Source organism: Apus apus, chromosome 4, assembly GCF_020740795.1.
Source record: "Apus apus isolate bApuApu2 chromosome 4, bApuApu2.pri.cur, whole genome shotgun sequence".
Classification (NCBI taxonomy): Eukaryota; Metazoa; Chordata; class Aves; order Apodiformes; family Apodidae; genus Apus; species Apus apus.
Window position 1 is genome coordinate 66,878,553 of NC_067285.1, and position 22,438 is coordinate 66,900,990.

General features: G+C 38.4%; 1 protein-coding gene across 3 annotated transcripts in view; it reads right to left on the bottom strand.

Annotated features, from left to right (window-relative positions):
* Window positions 1–22,438, bottom strand: part of GRID2 (glutamate ionotropic receptor delta type subunit 2) — a 736,483-nt gene that overhangs the window by 61,992 nt on the left and 652,053 nt on the right. For all 3 annotated transcript variants that reach the window (XR_007889412.1, XM_051618647.1, XM_051618648.1), the window contains exon 14: window positions 3,004–3,170. Coding sequence is in view for 2 of the 3 variants with exons in the window: in XM_051618647.1 (XP_051474607.1) it covers window positions 3,004–3,170 (167 nt within the window). In the remaining variant the exon portion in view is untranslated. The remainder of the gene's footprint in view (window positions 1–3,003; window positions 3,171–22,438) is intronic.

The window sequence follows — 22,438 nt, forward strand, 5'->3', positions numbered from 1 at the left end:
GCTACAGTATTTTGCAGGTGTTAATACCTTGGAGAACAACACAGCAGATACCAGAAACACAGAGTTATTGTGGAAATCCCAAATGACTAAACATTACTACAGTGTTGAGTGTACCTCATGCCCCATAGCATTGGAGATAAGGAGTGGGTGTTTATACCTCTGTCTCTTTTCCTCTTTTTCTGGGAATGGCCTGAATGATCAGAAAATGTAATGAAAAGCCTTAAACTCCTGCCTGTACTTCCTGCACTGAGACTAAAATCTCATCTCCTGTAAGCTTGCCAGACCTTTTACAGCTGCATGCTAGGGATTTAATACCATGCAGCTTATGGGTTTATATGAAATTTCATAAAACAGAAGCCATGTATTTTCACATAAATATATCTATTTTGGGAAAGATCAAGAAATGCCAATATATTTGAAACTAGTTCCTTACTGCATTAAAAACGTGAAATATGAATGTGGACATTTCCTAATCGTTTATTGTGAATTCTCTTTCCCTCTCTATTTAGCATGCAGGCTGCAGCAAGTGAAGTGCCTTTGTATTAAGGAGAAAAATGAAGATGATTTGTGAAAATAAAATGGAAGTAATCACAAGGGAGAGTCCTGAAGGATTTTTTAGAACAAAACCTTGTCAACTACCTTGTAAGCATGCTTTCTCTTTCATGTGTTTGTTTCTTATATGCTGTTTGACAGCTCCAAAATGTAAATTTATATTTATGGACATAATTAAAAGTGCAATATAACACAGAAATACAAATTTAAGTGGCAGCACACACATATTCAGAATATATATATTAGGCTCTCCAAATTCTCCAGTAGGTAGCATCACTCCAAGCAAATTCCAATTTCTCTGCTCAACCATTGCTCTTGATAATGTAGTGAGTTACTTGTGCTAAGTTTCCTGTATCCATCGAGATCCTCCTGTGGCCCAGTACCTCACAAACAATCCCTTTCTTCATCCAGCTGAAAACTTATCATCCTTTTCTGATAACTACAGCAGGAAATGGAAAATGAGGAAACCTGAGTGCCTATGATCCCTGCTTCCACCAGGAAAAAAACATCTGACTTTGGGAATTCATGTAAGTCTCCTTACACTATGGATTCCCCAAACATTAAATGGAAATGGCATTTACTTTCCACTTAGAGATGCAAATATTTAAATATTGCTTTGAAGATCCTCAGGTAAAATGGGCTGTATATATGCAAATTTTTATGTTTCTTTCTACTTCCCTACACCTTCAAGATATAATAATGCGCTGAAATTTTGTTATGAAATAACATTTTACTTGGAAATGTCAGGTCTGCACAGACCAATGATCCAGAAGTCACTAAAGGCAGTGTTTCAGAAGAAGTTGTAACCTAGCCCCTCCAGGTACTGAATACTGGGACAGAGAAGATAATTGCTTACTAGAACCAGCCGTGGCTATTTGTCAGCATATAACAACTATAGCAAGTATATAAATTATGTCAGAAGCAGTCCCTATGGGGAAATTTGGACACATCCACCCTGACTTGGAGAGCAGCAGCAGGAAGGATGAAGAATACTCAGATGTGTGGGCAAGAGCCATGCCATGCCACTTGGCAGGTTAATTGTATTTAGTAATAAAGACACAGTCTATGAAACTCCCCTACATCTTCCAATTTCTGTACTCAAGCTTACATAGGTGGTGCTCTGAAGAGGATGAATTAGCACCTTGACTAGGACCTGAGATCCCTAACAACTAGAAGCATTAATTAGAAAGATTACAGGAAGGAATTTTATTCTTTTGTTTCACATGGAGATCCCGAACATTAAAGAGACAGACATTTTTAGCAAAGCCAGCCTGGTCATGGTGGGAGTATTGTAATATTAAAGTATTCAGTAAGTAATTGCTTATAATGCTAATTGTAATATATAAACCGTATATACATTTATTACAAATTACATTTTTCATTGATCCCATGAACTTTTGTATTATGTTACTGCTGCGTCAGCACAAAATTTAGCCAAATCACTCCCAACATGGAAACAATTGAAATAAATCAACCCTTCCCTTTTCATGTAGTATATGTGAGCAGAGAGCAATTGCTCTGTATCTGCATATTAGTACTTACTGACTGCTTTTCCCCCTAGCTCATTCTATGGCCTGAAGGCAAAGGCAATAGCCTGAATGAAGCATATTTGTATGACATGGTGGTTCACATTCATTATGGCAACTGAGCAAAAGAAATTCCATCACAGCAACTGTAAAATTTTGTTACATGCATGCAACACAAATAATTACAAACTGGGTTGAGAGAATAGGTTCAGAATGAAAAAGGATCATGAGATTAGTCCATATCTTCTTGTAAAAGCCAGACTGCAGATATCACACTTACAAAATACTTGGTTGTTTTTTACATTTAACAAGCATCCTGATTTGGGAATCAACTCTAGTGTGAAGCACAAATACTGCAAAGGCACAATACATAAAATTAATTTAGTATTTCCAATCCTAGTAGAAACACAGTCTTAGAATCACATCTAGACATCTCACTTTTGTAACTCAAGACATCAATTAGTATTGGGATAAGCATCTAAGCTTTTGGGCCCTAATAGGGGTCTTTTCACGGAAACATCAAATGTTCTTGTTCAGCCCCTTCAGTTTTTCCATCAGAGTCCAAGTTTATTTTTTTCCTCTTTAAGAAAAGGCTTCTGTAAGAGGAAGCTTTGAGTTATGCTGTCTCTATGACAAATGATTCAACTCTTTCCTCATTTTCCTGCTAATGAAGTTCAGCCTATCTCATTAATGTTTTCCAATAGAAACAAGAACAATTCAAATAAGACCAACACAAAGTATTTTTAATGCAGTTTCTAGAAAAGCGAAAAATCCTATGTCTCCAAGGAAATTAACGCCTATGAAAAAAATGAAGTGGATTGCAAGCACAAGATGCTTTCCCTTCACAGAAAATAAAATGAAAAGAAGGGTTGAGAGTTGAGTGACACCTTTCTCTCACCTTGCTCCTCCTTCTCCAAACCCTTACCTTTGTGAGAAAGCGTCTCGGTAGGGGCTACCATGCTGCAGTGCAATCCCGTATCCTCGATCCGCAACAGTGTTCCCGACCGTGTAAAAAGAGCAGTCTCCGTCGTTGATGGCCACGTACTCCAGTACTGCTGCGTCCCACACAAAAGCGTAATTCCCGTATTTCACCTGTGGTAAACAGAGGAAGAGCTCAGACTACAGATGGCCAAGTCCAAAAGGAAGTCATTGCACCTAAAAATGTGGCAGTTTCAGCACTGTCTGTTCTTTAAAGGAAGTGAAGTCTGGGTGCCCAGCAGCTGTCAGCACAATAAGTGCGTCGTAACTGGTGCCGGGTGGTGCTTTGGCTGAGCACCTCAGCAGAAATGGAAGAAAGGTGGTCTGAGAAAAATGTGCCATCAGTGGAACAGGCCCATGCAGGCAATCTGTATTGTCCCTCTTCAGGGAACATCAGACTCTCTCCATCATCCATGCCAACAGTTTAGCAACCATTTAGAGGGAAGGTACGTATTCACATTGGGAGAAGCATGGGAGGGTAGGCACGGCTATCCAGGTGGAAGACCACTATTCAAGGTCCACATTTCAGTCGTGCTTCAGGATGCTATAGATGTCATGAACACCCATTTGCCTTTTGGGCTCTATGTATGATTGTGGGCAAGATTACACCAACAAGATTTTTTGGGATTATTTTTCTCAGGATGAAGGGTTTTCACATATCTTCAAAGACTTTTGTATAGCAAGATCATGTAAAACATTTCAACTGACTAAGATAAATCCAAACCAACTCTTTATATTGAAAAGCTTTTAAAGTAACATTTTACTATCCATTCACATTTGAAACAAATTCAGATTTTTCTTTTTTTTTCATTTAAATATATGGGATTTATAGAATATTTCAGCATTTATTCAGAAGTAAGCTTTTAAAACCAGAAATTAAGTCTAAACAAATCCTTCCTTACTCGAGTTAATTTCTACCTTCCAGTCAAATCATGTTTTTCTGAAAAAAGTAATAATCTCTAGCAGCTCTACCAGATATTTTACCAGCTTTCTGTTTCATTGGTCTCTTGAAGAATCACACATCTTTTTTCCTGACCCTCTGCTTGGCTTCACTCAGCACTTTCTCTGCGCCATATTAACCAACCAAGCTGTAAAACAAGGCTGAACCCATTGACTTTGTACCTCTAATGGGAATAAATATGTGACAGCTAAGTGAAAAGTAAACAAAACATTAAAAAGGCCATCTGGGGCCAGACAATCCAGAGAGAATTCAAAACCAAGTCAGCATATCAAGATAAGCAATGTCAGTACATCATTTAGATTAGGCTTTGACAATGCAGATTATGTTTTTAAAGACTGTTAACATATAAAAGTTACTGAAGCAAGCCACACTGGCTGCTTGCTCACAAGATGTAGTGCAGAGGGAACAATTGCATTTGGGACACATTCCTTTTCATGCATAATCAATCTGAATTAGACACTGCAGGCCTGAAAAGGGAGTATTTCTTATTTCTGTCCATAGGCATGGTATGGGGAGCATTTGTGCAGATTTTGGAGCAGAAAGGGAGACATATTATCTGTGGCCTCCACATGACTGGCTGGATAAAGAAAATTCTTTTCAAAATAAACACACAAATGCAGGACTGGGTCAGTTTTAATCTTCAGGCCCTGAAAATGGTCAAGAAGGGGGCTTTTTTTCCCTCCTAGTGGAGATTTAGGTCTACATAAATGGCCAGGGAGTAAGGGATAGAAATGAGCTTGCTGTTAGCAAACAATACAACTCATATGCTTATTTTATAGGCACTGCAACTCACAGAGCTCTTCCCAGCTTATGTTATTCTGATCCTCCTACAGGCACCTCTTGGCTAAGAGATAGCATGACTGAGAAAAAGCCCTTCTTAGGAGCATTTAAAAGCATAATGACTCAGCTTGAAAAAGAATCATGATGTGCAGACAGCAAGGGAGGGAAACAGGAGACAAAACCAGAGTATCAGACTGGGAGGCAATGAATTCTGAAAAGGATCAGTTGGACTTTTCAAAGACAGGAATTAAGGAAAAGTGGAATTCAAAAGACAAGTAACTTTACATACATTTACATGCACAGAGATAACCTTTGAGGTGATGGCAAGAGCAGAGGGCTCTGTTTCAATACCCATTTTTGTCCTAACCCACCCTTTAATGTCCTAGTGCATCAAGTTCTCCTAAGTGCTTGTAGAGACTTACCAGCTACTCAGCTGGTCAGGAAAAAATCTTTTGGTTTGGCTGCCTTGCTGTAAAACAACTCACAGTGAGAATATTAAAAGGTGGTAAAAGCACTTACTGTCAATAATATCTATGATGAAGTGGTATATAGAAGATCCTTAGAGCAGACCTGATAATACCAGAGTTCAGGTTCCCACAAAGATACTGCTTTTCATAGATAAGATCACAGTGAGCCTCAGTTAAAGCGCATGGGGTAGAAAAGAGATTGAAGAGCCAGAAAAGATCATCCCAGCCATCTACCTTCAACACGTTTGCTCCGTGGAAAAAAATACATCCTTTTTAACATTTTTGCCCTATCCATTAACTAATGAAGGGAATCCAAATCCATGGAGGGAACCTAAGTTATAACTGTCAATCTTGCAATTGCTCTCTTTACAGAACTATGCTGCAGTCTAGCAATTTTCATTGCTATTCAACTTATTTATTTTAACTTTTTAAAAATTATATTACTATTAAAATAGCTCCCTTGTTTCATTCCTAGTTACTTTTCCTTTTACAGTTCTAAATGTTCACACTTCAGGGCTGACATCTTTCATTATGGATGAATCTTTCTGTTACTTAGGTGAGCTAGATATAGATTTTTTTTAACATTTTCTTGCAAATCTATAATTTCATTCCTCCCATTAGCAGTGACACTACTTTTGAACTCTCTCCAATTCTTAATTTTTATATAGAAAAACACCTGTCTCTCTAAGAGAGAATCAGTTATCTTGCAGCTCAGGAGGCACATGATTCCCTTTTTAGCATAGCCCTCTTCTGAGATTCATAGTCTGAACTGTCTGCTCATAGATCTTCCACAAAGCTTATGACTGGGTTTAATCTAAAGATCTAAAGAACAATGTTTTGCTAGAGTATAGTTTATCTGGAATGCTGCTGATATTTTACAGATTCACACCTACAAATAAGGGGTAACTATCCTATGAAAAAAGGAGGTGATGCTCTGTGTGAAAGAAGAGAATTTCAGAAAAAAAAAAATTAAAATCTTCATCCTTGTCTCCCTCCTTCTTACTCTAAGAAGCATATATTTTCTAGCATTCCAATAGCTATGCTAAAGACTTCCACTTTGGGTTTCAAAATAAACAGCAAAAATTCTAGCTCTGCATGATGAGAAAAAGTTAAGGAGCTTACAGTCTGTCAATTATAGGGGATAAATGAAAGCAAAATCTCTTTGGAAGAAGAAGCAGTTCTTTGTAATACATAGAACTCACTAGGTGTAGAAGATACACTTCCCTGATTCTATGTTTCCACAGCATTAAAATGATATTTTATATCAAGATAATAACATTTCAGGATGGTGGCAAATCTCAATGCTGTTCACACATGACTACGCAGCCCAGGACTGCCAGGGGAACATTTGCAGGAGGGCAGACTTATCATTCAGCAGCAACTCCAGCCTTCCAGTTAGCCAAGGCATAGAGAACTGGCACTTCAAACGGCCTCCTTCCCCATGGCATCCTGCCTGTCGGTACGGCAGAGGCGAAGAAGATTTTTGGAGTATGTGATGACTGTTGCCATAGGAAAAAAACCTGCAGGCAAGCCTGAATCTGTTAGTTGTTCATCAGGGTATTTTGAACTCGTGCTATACTGGTTTTTAAGTGGAACTAGGAGGTATGGTACCAGACCAAAACGCTTCACTTGACTTAACGTTTTTTGCGAGCAATCCCAAAGGAGTTACTGTAAAAAGAGTTGTTGCACGGAAGAGAAGGCCAATTGCACATAGGTGGTAAAACTATTTCTATACAGCTGTTATATTTCTATTTTCTATCACTGCACATTTACAAGACTTTTATTTGCTGAAGCCAGGCCTGTAGTTATTAGTTAAAATTTATATTTGATGGCTTCACCAAAAAACAGTTTAGTTATACGAGAAAAGCATTTAAAGCCATTACATTATTGCACATGCACATATTTTATGCCAACACAGATGTGGATAGTATTTCTTCTGACAGCTAACCTATTCATGCAGAATATGCTGAATACACTATTTGTGTACAACTCCAGCATTCTAAAACCACATTTCTAGGTCTAGAACATTATATATTTAGGAAAAAAATATTGAAAAATAAACAACCCACTGCTGCAATTTTTCATACTTGAATTCCTGGACAATCTCTTTTCTGTATTTTAAATTTATCTTCAAAAGAAATACAAAGAATCCTCATGAAAGAAAAAAATGTATAGAGTAGGGTGCAGGTTAAACGGAACTGAGTTATTTTTCCTGCAGACCTCTTAAATATTTCATCATATATAAAATGTTACACAAACAACACAACTTTTAAAGCCAGGGAAATCTTACCTTAAGTTTCAACTGATTAAAATTATAGTAATTTTCTGGAATAAAATCTGAAAAAATATTATATAATGCTGATTAAGCATGTTTTCTGAATATGCTGTTCCTACACTGCATTGATACAGTGGTCATGCTTTTTCAAGTAATTCCCATTGTGAGTCAGGCACCACAGATCATATAATAGAATCACTGAATGTTTTGAGTTGGAAAGGACCTTAAAGATCATCTAGTTCAACTGCCCCTGCCATGGGCAAGACACCCCCCACTAGACCAGGCTGCTAAGGGCCCCATCCAACCTGCCCTTGAACACTTCCAGGGAGGGGGCATCCACAGCCTCCCTGCACAACCTGTTCCAGTGTCTCACCACACTCATTAAAAAATTTCTTCCTAATGTCTAAGGTAAGTCTATCCTCTTCCAGTTTAAAGGCACGCTTCCTATTTGACTGTTACACACCTTTCTCTGTCTATGAAGTTGTCAGTTGTATTTTAGCCAAGAAAACTGAAACAGACTTCCACAGCACAGCAGCAGCGCCTCCAGCTTGGCCCTAAAACTGATGAAGGACACTGATCAATCACTTGCTTCATACAGTGCATTGAGGGTCATGTTCTCCAGTACGGACCATTCCACTGCACTAACTACACGGGGAAGAAACATCATCCAATTCTGATAGCCCTATGCCTTTTAGAGTGGACTTGAGACTTTAGCATACATATATAAATTAATTTTTTTGTATAATCTTTGCATACTCAGCAATCATGCAGTAGCTGCAGAGGGCTGTACTCCATTCTACACAACAACCTCACCAAGGCTTATACTACATTAGGAATGAAGAGGGAACAAAAATGAACAAACATTTGCAAATACGAAAGTGAGAGCTAATATGCATCATCATAGTGTGCTCCAAAATGGGAAAAGACAAAGATAAAACTTGTGCTGGAAGTTTAAAGCTAGATTTTTGTGTTGTCAGAAGTTGCCAAACTGCTTGATGACATTTGCAATGGAATTTTTTGGAGCAGAAGGGAATAAAGACATATTGATCTCCATAATCCTCTTGCAAGAGGCCAACAAAGTTGCTGTTTATTGTACTGATCTAGAAGTCAGACAATGCCTTCAGAAAAGGTCCTGTTTGCTAATTTGTTTTGAACCAGGAACAAAGGTTTCAAATCTTGGTTTTTTTCACAAAGGGCACAATCCTGGCTAACTTCTATGGGATCCCAGTGAAATAAGATATCACATTCCAGTTTGTTGAATAAAACTAAACCCACTAATGTAGAGTTCTCTAAAAACTGGATTTTCTGTAGTTCTGAAGTACCATTTTGGAGCTTCCTGCCCCACACTCCCTTGCAGGCCAGCACATGTAGCTGATCTGCATTACTTCAGAGTGAAATGAAATCACGCAGTCAGGGAGGCAGAATACAAAGCTGTCTGACAGCTCTCTGCAGTGCGTGATGGGAGTTGGATTCCCATGGAGAGATTAGAGCACAGAATAAAAATCCCTATATACAAAAAACTCTATTCAGGCAACAAGGCAAGCAGCTAATTCAATAATAATAATAATAACAACAACAACAACAAATAAATACTAACCCTTTAGGATGTCATTTTGCAGGGTCTACAGAAAGCTATTTAAATCCAAAGGCCACTATTTGACAAACACCGAAATTTATTATTCATACTTACTCAAACAGAAAAGTGAGGAATAATTTCTAAAAGCTTTATTGAGCCAGTGCCCAGGAGCAAACAGCAGCAGGAAATGAAACATCGGGGAGCTTAGGGGAAGGAAGAAGAGGACAGAAATTCCAGCTTCATCTCTTCAGTATAAAATTTATCTTCCATTACACTGTAATAACAGCTTCAACTGCATGTCTATTTGCTCCAGATAAAACTTCATCGGGAAAAGCATTAATTCCTCATATGCAACATGCCACCAACTTATTGAGAAAAGCCTTTTATGATCATACGTTCACTTGTTATGCTGGCCAGACTGTGAATAATTCATTTGGAATTAGAATTACTCAGGTTTTAGAGCTCTGTGTGAAAAAGTGCCTTTGTGTTAGAATTTTACCACTGCTCAGTACATTCACATTTAGCCATTTTAATTAAACACATTTTCTAAGCTACAAGAAAGAAAGTAACAAGCAGATCAAAACAAAGCAGTGTCCAAATAAAGGTACCATTTCTGAGGGCACTGTGAGAACAGAGCCAGCTGCTTCTCCAGGTAATCACAGCAAAGACCTAAAAAGGCAGCAGATTATGCTGATTGCTGACATGCAACTGAAACTAAGGTTCATTACAGTTAACACTAATTTCAGGTGTAAAAGGAGAAAAATACAATAGTAAAAAAAATTCTCAGAAAAGCAGACCTTTGAAAGGTTAGGAACAAGTTTTTTATGCCAGCTTCTCATTTATTTTATGAAAACTTAGTGCTGCAGATACTAATGGTGCCTATTTTAAGGGTATCACCAATAAAGGTCATATACAGAAATAATATAAAAAGCATTCAGGTTCCTCAAAAACATAGATCTGTGGTTGCCAAATGGCATTCTCAATAACGAGGAATGTTTAAATCAAATGTCAATAAATTGACTTTCTTCTTTCTGTTATATTTGTATTTTTTGTGGTAGCTAATTCCCAGCAAAAGAACATTTAAATGAGGAAATGTACACAGACCAACCTTCTTAATTTGGGTAAAAATGTAATATTCTGTGGATTAAAGCATCATGAAGCAGATAAAAGTGGGTGAATTAACAGAAACAGCATCCCCCTCTAAATTAAATCAATCCAGCACAATACTAACTGAAAGGTTCTTGCCCCCATTCCTTAGAACAGAAGCAGAGTCAATCCAACTGCAATTCTTCGGCAGAGTTCCTTGTTCAAAAAAACACTTAATGAATACCAACTGCAAGGATAGAAAAATCAACAAAAGTCAAAAAACTACTCATCATCTGAACGATTCATCATCTGAAAAAGAACCCTCACCACAAGAAAATTCTTTGCAAAACTACCAACATTACTGAAAAATCCTCCAGTAAAGGCTCATTTGAAACAATGCAGTTTCATTTTAGAAACTTATTTTAAATAAACTGTCGTAACTTTCAGTTTTTTATGTTCCTTGTACAAGACCTCTAGCCACTCTCACAGTGGTAAGAGGATTCAGGATGTCTCACTACTCACACAAAAGAATTTAACCTATCTTATTTTGAACCATTTTATCCTTTTATCTTGGATAAGCATCTCCTGCCCATGTGTGGATCGAGCCAGCTTGGCACTGCAAATCTAGAGACAATATCCTGAAGCCTGAAAAAAAAAAAAAAAGTTTCCCAGTCCCTCTTTCCCCTCCCCTCTCAAATTACACTGCACAGCAATTTAGCATGTTTCCCCTCATTTTGGTACCCTGCAGGAGACAAGAAGCACTAACTGCTGGCAACCTGCACTGCACCTCACAAGCTGGGGCCCTGGGCTGGGGCAGAAAGGAACAGCTTCAGATCATAAAGCTCAGTTTGCTTTCATAGAGGCTGTGGTGATCTTGAAAGCTACTTCTTCCTGTGAAAACCTTGTACAAAACCATCAGTCTTAGTAGTGAATCTTCCCCTCAAGCACAGTGGTTGGTGTGGCTGTGGAAAGAAGCAGACTGAGATTTGATCCAACCTCTTAAGGGTTCTACTTTTCAGTGATACCTGGCATCATTTTTCCCTGAGAGTTCAACAGGAACTACCATGGGGTGTCTCTATTTCTTTCAGGCTGTAAATTCAGGCTGCTGCACAGACTGGCGCCACAGATGGTTTCCAGCAAAACACTCCAGAAAAGCTCCACAGAAGGATTTCTGCCCTGTGGTATTTCCAGCGATAGCAACTATTTTAAGCCTGATCAGGTCTCCTGCAGGCAAGTTGGTCCCTTCTGACCACATGGCTCCGATGGTGGATGCTGCACAAATGAATGTTCCTGTATCCCCAGGTCAGTGCACTGTTAAGAGCTGATATTCCTCTAAGATGTGGGCTCCTAATGCCACCACACTACCCTTGTCTCTGACTTGTCAGGTCTTTGGAGATCCTGCTGCTGAACATATTTTAAGTCTTGCAAGAAGGTAACTTGAACTGCCAGGAAAGGAAAACATTACAGATCTGAGCTAAGAAGGTTTTACCTTTCTTTTGCAGTTTAGGACTATGGAAAACATTAGAAGCTGTGGGAGGAGGAAGTCTGTCGCAGTGGCATTTTGTAGTAATTTCAGACTGCCTGCTTGCTATCACCAGGCAGACAACTGTGAAGATGACACAGCCTAACCAGTTGTCATGTACCTTCTCAGTAGTCTTAGAAATGTGCTCCTCTCTGCTGCTGTACAGCAAGCTGCCTGGAGCAGCAGGGTGCCAGGGTGAAAAATAGACACACCACATCTGCAATTCGAAACACTCAGCATTTTGTGGTCACCAACTAGGAAGTCAAATTCCTCATAGAAAACAGTTAATAGAAACAACTTGGTTAAAGTAGCTTAAAATGCACAACTAAGCCTGTGCGAGGCAGAGCAACTCCGGGTAAAGTAGCAGGCACCTGGGTTCTTTAGGTACAAAGGTAAAGAAAGATAGAAATGGTGTCCAGAAGGCCTTTCACATTCAGACAGCACCGTAACCAGTGTAACTTATGCATCTGAGCATTTTTCACATCCAACAAAGGATTTTATATGCTTATTGCAACTCTAATTTCAGGTGATAGTTGGGCTTTTGCATCCTTGCAGAGTGAAATACTTAGTCTTTGCCTTACTTGTGTACACTAACTTGTGTACACAAGTTAGTTCATCTTGCATTGCCAGTCATTCAAGGCTGTGACATTCATTTTGCACACCATTGTAAATGACACGTGAAGGGCAACTCACAGACACCCATTATATTTGTTTCCTTCTAATTCACCCTGACCCAGCCATACAATAGCTCAGATGCTAGAAATAAGTTTATAGTTGACAGTACAAGGAAACAGCAGCCAAGCATCAACTAAAATAAAATTTTAAAAAAAGGTTTAAAACAGTCAATCAATTATTGTGCTGGAGGATTAAGTTGAGATTGATACTTTTCATGAAAGATTTCTAATCCCTCTTTCTCCTGAAACAGAAATCAACATAAATTCCTGGGCATCACACTTGACACAAACTCAGAGAGATAATGTTAAACACAGAGCTTTAGCTTGATGAAAGTGATAAAGTGAGCTGGACAGAAACTAGTTACCTTTCTGCACAAGGAGTTTCAAGATTTTGAATTAAGGAAAAGTATCTTAAATTTTGGAACCCAAACCAATAAAAATATACAAACTGTAGAGCATTTTATTACTTCAACCTGAATTATTTTCCCTGCAATGTGCTACCATTTCAGAATGAAAAAAACATTTTGATCAGTAGTTAATGGTTACCTATGGAGATATCTTGGCATGAAAGGCTAACAATTTTAGAGCTTTTAAAGATAATGTTTTAAATCAATATCCCCTTCCTTATAGAGTTTCATTTTCAATTACTGTAATATTCCAGTTGATAAATCCCTTATGAAAACTCATACTGGTTTACCTGACCTATGTGTGTAGGCATCTAAAAATTTTCTAAACATATACAAACTGAATCACTAACACAATAAGCAATTGCATTTCCCATTTCACTTTAGATTTCCCATAAGTCTTGGAAATCATGGAACTTTAGGTCTCCTTACATTTTGCCTAAGCCTCTCAGATGCAAATTTGGACAAAATATGCTGTGAAATCTCATTATATCATAAACAAGAAGAATACTTTTTTGTAATTATAGGATACAATTAGTCATCTAGTCATATTTATTTTATTAATTTGAGTTTGATGAGTATCCCTTGTGTCACTGGTGTTCTTTTGAAAATACAATACAATTATGTTAAATTCCAGTCCTTGTTCTAGTCTTACCACATTAATGAAAATTTCAAAGTGTCTTTGAGAGAAGTAATGAGAAAAGAGGAATTAAAATATTTATGGAATGGAAAAAATGATGGTAGAGAGGTTTTTTAATTTTAATCAAGATGATACGTTGCCATCAGCTGATGGCTTCTTAAAATGAAATAGCATTTAATCTAAGGTTAGGAATGTCAGTTGAAATCTTAGTCGCACAATGCACTTGCAAAGGTATTTGTACGTACAGCATGGGCAGCTAAGTGCCCAGCTAATCATGTAAACATCCTACCCGAGTGAATGAAATAATTTCATTAGTTAGCAACAAACAACAGAAAAGGAAAAAGAAAACCACAAGCAATAGCATCATAAAACCTTCAACTTGACATTCTAGCACTTCATCCAATGTGCAGCAGGTATCACCTAGCATCTGTGTGGAGATGGCTTGAAAAATGCTGGTACCTTGTTAGGAAGTGTAATCCATTCAATGCTGCCTTACTTACTTTACTGAAAACCAAATTGCACCTTGACTATGAGAAGAATGAATATCTAAACTGGTGGTTACTGTTAGTTACATTAATATCATAACCGAACTTAAAAATAACTTCTCTTTTACAGAACTATGCCATAAAAGGGATAGTACACTGGATACATATACTGCTGGAACTGCAGTTTTTCTCTGGCTTTGGAAGAATCAGAGAGAAGCAACAGTACTTTACTGCAACTGGGAACATGTGAGCTGCCAACACAGTGGCAATGGTAGAGAAAAGGCCTTAACTGGCTACCAAAAAGCAAAAAAAATATAAAAATTTACTTGCCCGCATCTACTATGTTGGCATGCTCCTTGTTCCTTTACTATGGATTTTTAAATGGAAAACAATGAACACAATTTTTTTCTTCACTTGTTTAGGAACGTATTAAAGGATGCTGAACAGCTTCTCACAAATTGGTCATAGATGCCTGACCAAGTTTTCAGGAAAAGCAGCTGCATGCCTGCATCCATATGCACAAGCCACACAAAGAGCTATGCAGCTGTGCAGTGCTCTCTGTGCAGGTCCAACTCCTGCTTGTGTTCAGTTAAAACTGAATACTGTATAAAACATCATACGCGATGCAAATGCCCACATGTGGGTTCTTCTTCTGAAAATATGATCCCTTCAGAAAAAATGGAAAGCATAATTCCTGCTGATGGATGTCTATAGCAAGTCCACTGCAGTATCATTTTGCTAAACTTTTTCTAAAATTTAACATGAATGGTATAATTCACTAGATATATACAGGAAAGCAGAGGAAATACAATGCCAGGAAAAGATAGTCTCCTTTGTCTTACATATGACATCTCTCTGAAGAGTGTGTTTTATTATAGCTGAAGAAGATAAAACCACAATAATACTTTCACTTGTCTCTTTTGACTTATTTTTAGCTGTGTTTATTCTTTTTTTCATATTTCAAATTATTTAGAGCCCAATAATGCAACTTCAGTGGTAATCTAAGAATCAGTAAGGGCATCTACATTTGGTAGGTACTGATAAAGTAATAGTCAGTGCAATTGACTTACTCTGTACTTCCATGGGGCACCCACTCAGAGCAGAACCCAGGCCTAGCAATGTTTGAGATGAATGAACTGAGAGATAATACACAGACCTGTAAGGGCATAAAATATGGCAAAATGTTCTACAATGTTACATAAGTAATTATTGTTCTTACGAGATGTTTTTCCTCCACATTACTCAGTTCATGAGGTCTGGAATAGTCTAGTCAGCTTCCAAATTGGTGAATGCAAATACAAACAGTGCTGAGATCTACTACTGACTGTTTTCAGTGAAAGCCAAATTTGTGCTAACATGTTGAAGGTAGGGAGAAATTAACTCTGAAGATGTGAGAAAGGATGTTGTAGAAAGACAGGGCAAACCTTTGATAGGATGTTCTAGTATGGTGGAGAAATGGTGGAGAAACCAGTTGATGAGAGGCTGATCTGGGTGATACAAGATTTTGAAAAGCAGGATGTTAGTTTGGGAGTGGAGAGGTACAGCAAGAAGGGTAGCAAAATCCATCAGATGAATTTCTGTGATTGAGTTACATGCCTGACTGATGTTCCACTACTTTCCACTAAACTTAATTCTCATTTTGCAAAACCACTGTCAACTCTGATAATGCAGGGAGACTCTCAGGATGAGAGGATGCATTCAGAAGTACAATTCTCTAAATCAAGATCATTACTGGCATCTATGGAAAGACAAAATAATTCCCTAAGTATTTTCCACAACTGCTGTCATTCCCAAACATGTAAGTCATTATTTTAGCCAGAACTTTGGTATGAGCTCTTTTTGTTTTACTTTTGGGTTTGACTACTTTGATTCTCTTCTGTGATCTTGTATCATGTTTCATTTTTTTTCTGCTCTCTTTGTTATGCTCCATCTACCACTTACTTTGTTAAATCCAAAATGATTTAATGATCAAGCTAATCAAGAATAAGATATTGTTTAAAGAGAACCGTCTCCTTAATTTGGCTTTCAGCACAACTGTAGCATAAGTAACGACATTAAATTTAATAAAAGCATTGTCTGAAGTACTGAAAGTGCTTCACAAAATTAATAGATTGATGTTCACATTTTTCTTTTGTGAGAAATTGCTCCTGCTTTTGCTGTTTACACCTGCCTGACCTGCACTTACATTATTGGGTGTTTGCTGTCTCCAGACTATGCTGTGAACTGCAAAACTTGAGACTCCAAGAGAGATTCATATAACTTGTGTGTAAAGACAAGACTCCAGCAAAATTTCAGTGCTTGAGGCCAGAATTCTGGTTCTGAAGATACTACTGCTTATAAGTATCTGATTTTTTTTTTATGCCAAATTCTGCGTTTGAGCAAGCAGTAGCTGTGTGCCTCTCCACTATAAGGGTTGAGACAACTGGTGTCTTCTCTTATACCAATGCTCAGTGGAGACCCATGAGTGAGGTGACAGAGTACCAGTGTCGATTGAGAGGCCCAGTCCAGCAGTCTCCCCAGTGCATACTTGAAGTGTCACATAAAACAGCCACACTCAGAACTCCTGCCTCTAAATTTATAGATTTTCAAGTATGCATTTGTCATCTTCTGACAACCTGTGGTGTGGGAAGCTTTCTCCATGGAGGACACAGATTTTTTTCAGTATCTCCCAGAGGTCAAATTCAGACTGCTTTAGACCAAAGTATGTTGCAGTACCTTGGATCATTCACAAGAAAGATGTCCTGGCTGTACATCTCTTATACACAGGAATAGTCAGGAACTGCAGCCATTGCTCAGCAGAAAAATGTTGGTTATCTGGGAATTAGTATCCCAGTTAGGGACAAGACTCACTAATGGGAAGGTGCCATGTCCTGGATTTGTTTACTCACAGGTTGATAAATCTTGCTAGAAAGGTATTACAAGGAAATCCGGCTCTGAGGTCAGAGCAATAAAACAACCAAAGCTTCTCTTTGATTGATGTTATGACCAGAAGCCCTTGGTACTTACAGACTTGTGTAATACCATTGCTTATCTACTGTTTTTTTCATTACAGATGCATGGTATTTTCCACTCATCTTGACACAGTCCCTGGTATTTATATCCCTCCCTCAGTTATATCCAGCAGGGAATGGGGTCTGTTTTATTGGATTAACTAGCCATTCTGCCAAAACCCACAAACACCAATCAATCCCTGTGCAGTGGGAAAGCTTTAGAGCTGGGAATGGTAAACAACCCTCTCCTGTCATTGCAATCCCAGTGAGGGAGTTCTGCAGTCTATCTAGATCAGATATTTTATGCAAAGTGATAGAAGAAAGAAATGTGATTACAGCCTGGTTAAAATGCTTCTTATAACACTCCACATGGCACTTCAATTTCTCTCTTCCCAAAGCCTGGCCATTAAAAAGAAACTGATTTATTACAGTCACACTTTTAAACCAGACAACTCACCTAATTCAAATACAAAGAGACATAAACTGCTTGCTGGAAGTTTAACGAAAGAGAATAAAATGGTGGGAAAATCACAATTGTCATTACTCTGCAGCCTAAGGAAAGATTCCACTTCTTTAACAGAAGAATTTTTGCTTTATTTTTGGTTGACACACTTAAAGAAAGCCAGCTTACCTATCTGGCATACCTTCCTCAATGCTGTGCTGTTACTTCTACATTTTTAACTTTGTGGCTGGAAAGTTCACTCCATCTACATTTCCTTCCAAGAAGAGCACTCAGAAAACATTTTCTCAATTGTTTGAATCAGGTCAGAAAAAGACAGCACCACAAGGCACCATAATATGTGCTATAGAAAAAACACATTATTTTGTTTTGCTTTCTAAGGATTTTGTTGTGTATGAAAGGAGCTAGGCTAATGCCAGAGAATAAAACTTCTATAATTTCTGTTTGCTGCTGCCTATGCAAGTACACACCACCGACACATGCCAGCCTTGCAGGTGTGAATAACAGGGGAGGGGAAACTGTGTTTCTACATCTGTCTGATCCTCTGTTCTACTCAGGTGGGACAGCCACGTTGGTGAATCTTAATCAAGCCATGACAATCTAACCATGCAAAACCTGCAGTAGCTGAAAATACTGTTTAGGTGATATTTAGAAAAGCTCCTCTGTACACCCCCAGTGGAGCTCAGAGAGACAATGTCAGGAGGGAGAGCTCAAATAACAAGGAGCTGGGCTACTCCCTGGTCCATCCTAGGAGCTGTCCATAGCCTATATGCACAGCCACAATGCACATGCAGAGTCCCATTTTAGCTCAAAGCACTTCTCTCCTGGATTTCAGAGCCTTGCACAGATGAAACCTGTGTGAAATTTCTGGCAGAATGGGATTTGAAACTCCCTGAAATATTAGTGGGAGTTAAAGAGGCGTGCTTTCATTTCACATGGCTCCACAGGAGGCAAGTGAATAAGGCTAGAGAGCAAAGCACCTGAAAGAGCCACAGATCATGTCCTGACATCAGATCTTAGTGCAGCCTGACAGCTTCCGTGTTGGAGAATTTCTGCTTACTATAATTGTCCTTTAAAGAAATAACACCCTACATCCCAACCTCAGGATTTTGTTGGCATAAGTATGGCTTAGTTCTGGGAAAGTTAATCATATGTTCTGGCACTCTGCTCAGTGGGAAGCCAAATATTTTTGTGTAACAACTATCCAGTTTGAACCACCAGATTTGGTGCTTCAAACCAGTCCTCTTCCTCCTCTCTCCCTTCTTAAAAACAACATGAATATATTTATATTCTCAAAAGACTTTGGATACAATAAATTGATACATTTCAACAAAACATAGTTTTACTAGAGTATTTCCCACTACATATAATCAGATGACTGGGGAAAATGTAAAAAAAAAATAATAAATCAAGCAGCAATAGTCTACTCCATTTCCAGTCTCCCAGACCAGATATTTTAAGATCAGACTTCAGAGATCACTCTGGCTCTACAGCCTGTATGTGCATTAAAATGCACACAGGTATTTAGAAGCACAGACCTGGAGTTTGTAAACATACACATAATTTTGGGGATGTATAGGTAAAATTTCGGGTTCCTCTTTTGTATTTGAAAAGCTAGCCTTTTCTGTGCTTTATTTTTCTAAATGGTATCTTAAACCACACTGACTTTCTTCATCCTCCTGTTTGGAGTCTAGGATGACTTCAAGTACAGTCATCTGTTTTACTTAAAGCTTCTGATACTCAAGATACTTGATACTTATATATGTTAGAGAATAGAAAGGTTGATTTTCCTAAGTATTCTGCCAGTGTTTTTTCATTTATAATTTACTTTTCCTGCACCAACCTTATTACTTCACAAGTATTTCATTGCCTACCAATATGCTTATTAATGTACTGATTATTTAAGGATGACAATAAAAAAAATTGCTATCAGAGCAGCTGCAGGTTCCTATACCTTCAGCTGTAAGAGTATTTGAATTAAAATATTCTGTTTGATTTAATGAGTGACTATCAAATGTCTTACAGTGGAGACTTGCTACAGATCTACTCACTGCAACTTTGTTTGTTTAGAAGCAAGATATTTAACAGAAATTATATAAATCTGTCAAACTGTTTTATGTATAGAGGCTCCAAAAATACAAAACAAGATGTCTCTGTTACTTCTTATTCCTCTCACTGTTTTAGACTCACAGGCTCATAGTCCAAGCTACACTTTAGAGATGGAATATACAGTGCTATATAGTGCACCTCCCTTTCTCATTACTTCTATTCATGTTTTTTTTTCTGTTGCATATATCCTTTAGACAACCTTACATTCAATCCCATAATTTGCATTTGTTAATGCATCACAATGTATTTGGGTATTATGAAAATATGTTAATACCCCAAAATGATAGCTGGAAACATTTAAGAAGGAAAGTGAACACATTACCAAGTTCTGTGCCAGAAGCAAGAGTGTGCTCTCCTGTCTCCATCTATTGATCATTAGACAGTCTGCATTTTCCCCAGCCTGTGTGTGAGACATCCTCAGTGCAGCCGACCACACTGTGAGCACTGGCTTTCAAAGTGACAGTCAAAGTTTTGGAAAGCTTCATCTGATTGTGAATTGAAAGTTACAAAATTAATTGCACAGATAAACAGTGAGAAAATGTAAGCCAGTGGAGGTAGCAAAGAGGATGCATGACCATGGAAAAAGGAAAGGCTCAGAGAGCGGAGAAAAAATTGGAGTAACTGGTACCCAAACAGAAGGGATAGAGGGTCAAAAAGCAGAAAAATGAAAAAGAGGGAGAGAACAAAATAAAACAAGAATTCAGAAGGAAAAGAAAGAGCCAAGGTTGCTGGAGTTGGGTAGGAGCCTGTGTAGTTCCCAGACACCCTCAGTATGGTGGTGTTACTCATCTTCATTAATTTGGAAATGTTACAGAACCTCTGTAGGAAAAGCACTAAGTTAATAGAGATAAAATGGAAAAATAAGACCTCACAGGACAAGAACAACAGATAACTAATACCTTCCATGTCTCCTGTAGCCAAATAAGAGTGCTCCAAATACCAAACTACTCTTCTCCATCAGACACTTTACAGAGTTTTTCTTTCTCAGGAGAATGAGAATCCAAAATGAGGAATTAGAGCACGGACATGACTCTCTGCCATTTAAAGGGATGTGAGCCACTGAAAGGGGTTTGGCAAGGGAGCTGTAGCTTTACTACTGCCTTTGCATGAGCGAGTTAAAAAAGCAGGAGAATGACAGGAGGAACCAATAAAGGAGGAGACATTATCCAAATTTCTATTTCTTCTTGAGGCAGTGGATATTTTCCACTGATGGCTTTTAAAAAGGGATATGGAACTAGATCTGGGCACAAAAGAAAATGTGTGGTTGTTACACTGCACAAATTCAAATCTTTTCATCACCTTCCCATAGGAAAAAGGCTACAAGTGACCTGAAGAAATAACAAAAAATACTTAAGGAGGACTTTTTACTCAACCCAAGCTTTGCCTTCCTATAGGTTGCACAGAAATGGCCCACACCTGATGTGGCCAGGTAAGCAGTTTGTAACTTCTATCAAGAGTGTCACATTTAATAAAGAGCAATCTCAGAAGCTTAAAGGATTACAGGACTTGTTTTATCATATTCATTCCAATCCCTGCTAAATGAAAATAAATGACCACTTGCCAAAGTGGAATGACATGCAAGCAGCACACCCAGATTCTGAAGACACCAGGCTCTAACAGAACAGAGCAGTGAGTACTGAGATCCCAGTCACCCCACAGAATAAAACCTAAAATAATATAAGTGCTACTCAAAGATCCAAAGAAGGGTACATCCATCCACAAGCTCCTGACACACAAGGGGAGGTTCATTGCTTTGCTAGCACCCCAGCACAGCTTGCTCATCCCTCTACAGTTTTTGGTCATTTAAAGCTGTCATACCCTTTCTTTGGTGAGAAAATGCCATAGATGGAAAAGCCTGGAAGGTAGCACATACAATTTTAGCAACTGCATTAGAAGTAGATTTATTGGTTGGAAAAAGTAACAAAAGACTATTATCTAGCAAAAGATTCCCTGTATTGCTTCTTCATGATATGTACCTAGCATGCTTTCAGTGTGAGATAACCCATCAGGACCAATGCCACTCTAGCAGCGGTGCCCAAATGACAACTGACACTACAAAACTGCCCTCTTGGTACCTTTCTGCCCCAAAGAATCTTCCTCTCCCAAAACCTTCCTAGCCTCTGCAGCTGATAAACAGAAGGGAGGGCATAATCTTGTTTTAGTTTTAATTAAGAGTAACATTCAACAGAACTTCCATTTTGCTGCAAATATATCCATAAAGACATTTCCTGTTCTACACTCTTTACCAAAACCTGTATTTTACTCAGGAGATGGTTTGTAACAGCACCCATGAGAGCTGTTTCTCTTTCAGACGTCTCCTGTGCTAATGCATAATAAATGCAGGCATCATATAGTAAATACTCAGAAAACTTTTACTATGGAATCTAAAAATAGCATTGCTCTGCTAGACCCAAATATGCACAAATGAAGCCATTTGTTTGTAGGGGTGGGTTCAGCAGCCTTTTCTCTTTATGCCACCCTTTCTAACCGGTGCTTCCCTAATACTGAGTGTGGCCAGCTAAGAAAACTTCAGTAACACTAAACCTAGCAAAAAACTTTCCTTTGAGCATTATCCTGACATACTCATGCTCAGCTTGTACAACCAATGAAAATGCACTCTTTTTCTTAAATTACTTCTAGTTGTCAGTTTTCTTCCTCTCTGCTCCCTTCCAAATTCTCCCATCTCCGAAAATCCCAGCTTCAGGAGGGAGCTTGGTCTTTCTACAATTAATCACTTGCCAGTGCAAATGAGCACTCATGCTGCTTAGTTATTCAGAAATTCAAAGTCTCTCATATTTGAAGCTTGGGATTATGGTATTCAGATGTGATACGGCTGTGGAAACAAATGGGGATGCATACTACTGTGGCAGCAAATCCCAGAGTTGCACACTACCAGAAAAAGGCACAAGGAGATAGAAGGGGGATGAACTAAGCCCTGCCAGCTATTTACTTC